The 5,724-nt window shown below is 37.6% G+C and overlaps 1 protein-coding gene across 1 annotated transcript; it reads right to left on the bottom strand.

The window, feature by feature from the left end:
• Positions 1 to 2,369: 2,369 nt before the first annotated feature.
• Positions 2,370 to 2,837, bottom strand: LOC133792074 (uncharacterized). Its single transcript, XM_062229982.1, has one exon. The coding sequence runs from the start codon at positions 2,835 to 2,837 to the stop codon at positions 2,370 to 2,372; it is 468 nt and encodes a 155-aa protein (XP_062085966.1).
• Positions 2,838 to 5,724: the final 2,887 nt, after the last annotated feature.

Genomic DNA, 5,724 nt, shown 5'->3' with positions numbered 1-5,724 from the left:
TTGGGAATGAAAATATCTTGATTTTACTTGAATAAAAATAATGGCTTTTTAAGTGAAATGAATAATCGTTCAGCAGAGGCTGAAGACTCGTTCAGAAGATGCTGGACTGTTGAAGGAGTTTGAATGGCTGAAGGGAAAAGAATTCAAAAGTATTTGAATTCATGCTGGTGGAGGCGATATATCGCCCCCTATAGGCGATATATCGCCTGGACCTTTGTTCCCGAGGCGACCGTGCATCGATTCGTGTTTTCCGTATCTACGTGCTGCGACATATCGCCCCCTATAGCTGCGATATATCGGCATACGCTGAATATTTAAACACGAATTTACACATTTTTAGCTAAGTTTGAATGGATTAAACAGCCTTGACTAAGCCCTCAACGTACCCAAGGCTGCTGACTGACCCTATACATTCAAACTTTTACCCTTATTTAATTTAATCCTCAAAAATACTTAATCCTTAATTTCCATTCAAAACATGTGCTTAAAATCCTATTGGTTGATGTCTAAACCTTATAATATAATAATATAATCCTTAATATCAGTCACATTAATCAAACCTTAGGTTATACTTAATATTCTTAAACTATAGGTTAAACTTAGAAAATCTATAAGTACTACTATGAGTGTCCAAATAACTCCCGGTCTTAACCAAAAATCCATAGTAACAAAGATAACACTAAACATACTATAATACTACTAAATAATTAGCTAAGTAAAGTTCTTGGACTCTACAAAAGCCTAGCAAGAAGAGTTGTGTAGGACACAACCCCATAACCTTAATTGGGAATTTAAATCAATAATAGTGACAATAATATAACATAAATGAAAACTCATGAAAAGAAAACGTTGTCTAAGTTGAGTTAGATAAGTATCGTATAACGTAAGCATGCATTTTCGTAACATAGACATGCATTTTATACGTAAGCATGCCAAACAGTTATCACAAACACATACTCAACACATAACCATAACTGCATATAAGCTAATTAAACAAAAAAATTCTCCAACAATATCATGTATTACATAAGCATATCATGTAAATAATTTCTACCATAGAGTACATCAAGCATACACCCTACGCGCATGTGTCCACTCTTCTTACCTCAAGTGTGGCAGCGATCCACACACCCTAGCGCGTCTCTTCAAATATCATTAGCGAGCCTAATCATAACTTATAACATCAACATCTTAAAACCTCAACCAAACAAAACCATAATTATACCCACTAGTACTCTTTCTATAGTTAATATACCCCCATATCATCCTTAAGAAAGCCTTATAACCCCTCTGCATAGAGTCCCAACAATTACAAACATAAATAAAAAAATACATAAAACCTCCAAAAAAACACATTTTTGGGCAAATGGCCTGGTCGCGCTCACAGAGCGCTAGCCCAATCTAGATAGGTAGTGCGGTCGCGTCAGGGCTAGGTGCGGTCACGTTAGGCCCTTTTTTTTGGAAATCCCAGATGCGATTTTTAAACCTAGGAATCGACCCCAATCGAAAAATTTGATCCTAGATCCTCAAAACATGTATCCTAACATGTATCTATCCCCCAAAAATCTAGATATTATCTTTTCTAAACCTACATTAAACATTCACCAACCCAGAAATAATAACAACAGTCTTTGAATTTCAAAAACATCAATTGACAAAATACTTTGAGCAGAAGTTGAACACTTACAAATCAAGATTTAGCCTCAAGAACTCTGATCCGTGTAACCTTCAGTAGCCCAGATTGTTGATCTCCTTCAACCTCAAGCCTTCACAAACTCATATCAAGAACGTGAGATTGTTCTTGGTCTGTTTCCTCTTCAGTCTATCGTCCAAAACCAGAGTTTGAAAAGATACAATTTCTAAACCTATTTTAATTATTTGATTTATTTAATCTAACTTAATTCGTGTAAACACCAAATGAACTTTCTATCCCCAATCTCAAATTTGTCCTTAATTATCACTTAAGACCCTTATTTTAATTTCCAACCAAAACTAATAGTTTTAACTTTTGATAATTACACTTTCTATCATAACACACATAATTCTACTTGGACCCCCAATACACAACTTTTATTACACTTTGGCCCCTAATACCTGAAGAAATTAATCTGTGTGGATTACTTGACAGAATACATAAATAAACATACATCATAAATCATGCATATCATAATTCATATAATTAAACACATAATGTCATACAATTGGCCATAATAGCCTCACTAGTAAAAGCGGATATTACAACTATCCCTTCCTAAAAAAAAAAATCGTCCTCGAAATTTAAGTGAACAATCTTGGGAATTGTTCCCTCATATCAGTTTCCAACTCCCACGTTGCGTCTTCGATAGAGCCATTTTTCCAAAGGACCTTGACTAGCTGATCGTCTTATTCCTTAATGCTTTTTCCTTCTTACCAAGAATCTTTATTGGCTTCTCTTCATATGATATGTCTAGTTGCATATTTAAGGCCTCATAACTAAGATTGTGAGATGGGTCTGAAACATACTTGCGTAACATGAACACTTGAAAAACGTTGTGCACTCCTGAAAAAGCTAAAGGCATGGCTAACATATAAGCCACTTCCCCAATTCTCTCTAAAATTTCGAATGGTCCAACAAATCGAGGACTTAACTTTCTTTTCTTGTCAAATCTCTTAACTCCTTTCATAGGCAGAACACGTAGGAATACATGATTTCCTACTTGGAACTCAACGTGCTTATGCTTAGGATTAGCATAAATCTTTTCTAAAAAATGTGAGGCGATCATGCGCGCTCTTATCTTGGCAATAACTTCATTTGTTTCTTGTACTGCCTCCGGGCCTAAATACTTACTTTCGCCCATCTCATCCCAATGAATTGGCGACCTACATTTTCTTTCTTAGAGCATCTCGTATGGGGCTACTCAAATAGTTTCTTGATAACTATTATTATATGAGAACTCTATCAGTGGAAGGTACTTGCTCCACGATCCATTGAAATACACGCATCCTCTAAGCATGTCTTCCAGAATTTGTATTGTTCTTTCTGTCTTCCCATCTATCTGGGGGTGGAATGTTGTAATGAATTTCAACTTACTACCCATAATTTTTTGTAATCTTCCTAGAACTTACACATGAATTTTGAGTCTCTGGCCAAAACGATCGACTTTGGCACAGCATGAAGTCTCACAATCTCTTGCACATAATGCTCTGTACACTTTTCTGGTGTGAATACTATTCTGACAGGTATAAAGTTTGCCAATTTCATGAACCTATTAACGATCACCTAGACTGAATGGTGTTGCTTTGTGGTCTTAGGTAATCCCACCACAAAGTCCATAGTAATCTCCTCCCACTTCCATTCTGGAATGTTTAATGGTTGTAACAAACTAGACGGTCTTTAGTGCTCTGCTATAACTTACTAGCAGGTGAGGCACCTTTTGACATATTCCACTACGACCTTCTTCATTGCAGGCCACCAATATAACATTTTTAAGTCTTGGTACATTTTTGTAGTCCCTGGTGTAAAGTAGTATGCGCCTCATCAGGAATCTCCCTCTTAATTTCTACATCACGTCGAACACACATTCATTCCTTATATCTCATTATTACACAATTATTGAGAGTAAAATCTTTGCTACTTCCATCTTGGATTCCTTCTTTATACTTTTGTATTTGCAGATCTTTATCCCTTCCTTCCGTAATTCTGTCTATGAATGTTGAATGTAGGGTCAAGTTTTCTAAACCCCTATGATAAACTCTATACAGGCTCATTCTACTGCTTCCATTAACTTGGCAGGTATATTTCTTATAGCCACTTCTTTCCCTTGACTTCTACGACTTAGGGAGTAGGCTACCACATTCGCCTTCCCTAAATGATATAACATTTCACATTTGTAGTCCTTGACTAATTCTAATCATCTTCGTTGCCTCATGTTTAATTCCTTTTGATTAAAGAAGTATTTCAGGCTCGTATGATCCGTATAAAGTTCACAATTATCCCCATAAAGCTAGTTCTGCCATATCTTCAGTGCGAAGACTACTGCGTCCAACTCCAAGTCATGTGTCATGTAGCGTTGTTCATATTCTTTCAACTGCCTAGATGCATATGCTATCACCTTCTTCACTTGCATCAAGACGCACCCTAATCCCTTCTTCGACGCATCACAATATACCAAAAATTTCTCATTATCTGTGGGTAGACTTAATACAGGTGTCGTGATAAGTCTATCTTTCAACTCATGGAAACTCCATTCACAATCTTTAGTCCATACAAACTGGATACCCTGTCTGGTCAGTTCTGTCGAGGGCGTAGCAATCTTAGGAAACCCTTCTACGAATTTCGGTAATACCATACCAACCCAAGAAAATTTCTCACCTCTGAAGAATTCTTTGGTTGTGGCCAATCATTTACGGCTTCAATTTTTACTGGGTCCACCTTAATACCATCCATATTAACAATGTGTTCTAAGAATGCCACTTGTGTTAGCCAAAATTCACACTTCTTGAATTTCGCATACAGTTGATGCTCCCTCAACCCTTGTAGTGTCAATATTAGATGTTCTTGGTGTTCCTCTTCAGTTCGCAAATAAATTAGAATGTCATCTATAAATACTATCACAAACTTATCCAAGTAGTCCTTGAAGACTCTGTTCACGAGGTCCATAAATGCCGCCGGGGCATTGGAATTTCCAAAAGACATCACCAAAAATTCATAGTGGTCGTACCTAGTATGTAATGTCATCTTTAGAATGTCCCCTTCCTTCACCCTTAACTAGTGGTATCCCAACCTCAGCTCTATCTTTGAGAACATCACCTTTCGTTGGAGTTGATCAAAAAGATCGTCTATCCTTAGCAAAGGGTATTTGTTCGTGATGGTCACCTTGTTAAGTTCCCTATAATCAATGCACATCTGCATTGACCCATCCTTCTTCTTTATGAATAACACCGGTGCACCCCATGGTGAGTAACTTGGCTTAATGAAACCTAGGTCAAGTAGTTCCTGTAGTTGAACCTTTAACTCCTTCAATTCAGTGGGCGCCATTCTATAAGGTGCTTTCCAGATTGGATTTGTTTCCAATGATAGCTCAATCGTGAACTCAATTTCTCGTTGTGGTGGAACTCCTGGTAAGTCTTCCGGAAATACATCCATGTAGTCACGTACTATCCTTGTGTCTTCCAGTCTCTGCTTCCCCACTTTTGCTGTATTAACCACGCTCACCAAAAATCCTATGCATCCATGCTACAACATATTCCCAGCTTCTAATGCTGAAAACATTGGAATTTGTAGTCCTGTTGTTGTCCCCATGAACACGAAAGGCTCCTCTCTGTCAGGCTTAAACATAACCATTTTCTTCTTGCAATCAATGGTAGTGTTGTACTTTGTCAACCAATCCATCCCAAGGCTTATGTCAAAGTCATTCATATCTAACTCAATCAAGTATACATATAGCTCACTACCATCTACCCTCAAAGGAAAGGCTCTAAATCACTTCCTAGATATTACCACCTCCCCGGTTAGTAACATGGTCCCAAAACCCTTAGCATGCATCTCATGAGGTCTGTTAAATCTCTCCACTATTCTCTTAGCAACAAATGAATGAGTGGCTCCAGAATCAATTAAAACATGACAATCAATTCCAGCGATACAAATCTGACCTGAGACCACGAAAGTGCTTGCTTCTGCCTGAGGCTTGGTGAGAGTGAACACACATGCTTGAACCAGATTATCGTCCTTCTTATGGTGCTCTA

Source organism: Humulus lupulus, chromosome 7, assembly GCF_963169125.1.
Source record: "Humulus lupulus chromosome 7, drHumLupu1.1, whole genome shotgun sequence".
NCBI lineage: Eukaryota > Viridiplantae > Streptophyta > Magnoliopsida > Rosales > Cannabaceae > Humulus > Humulus lupulus.
This window is presented reverse-complemented; position numbering and strand designations above follow the sequence as displayed.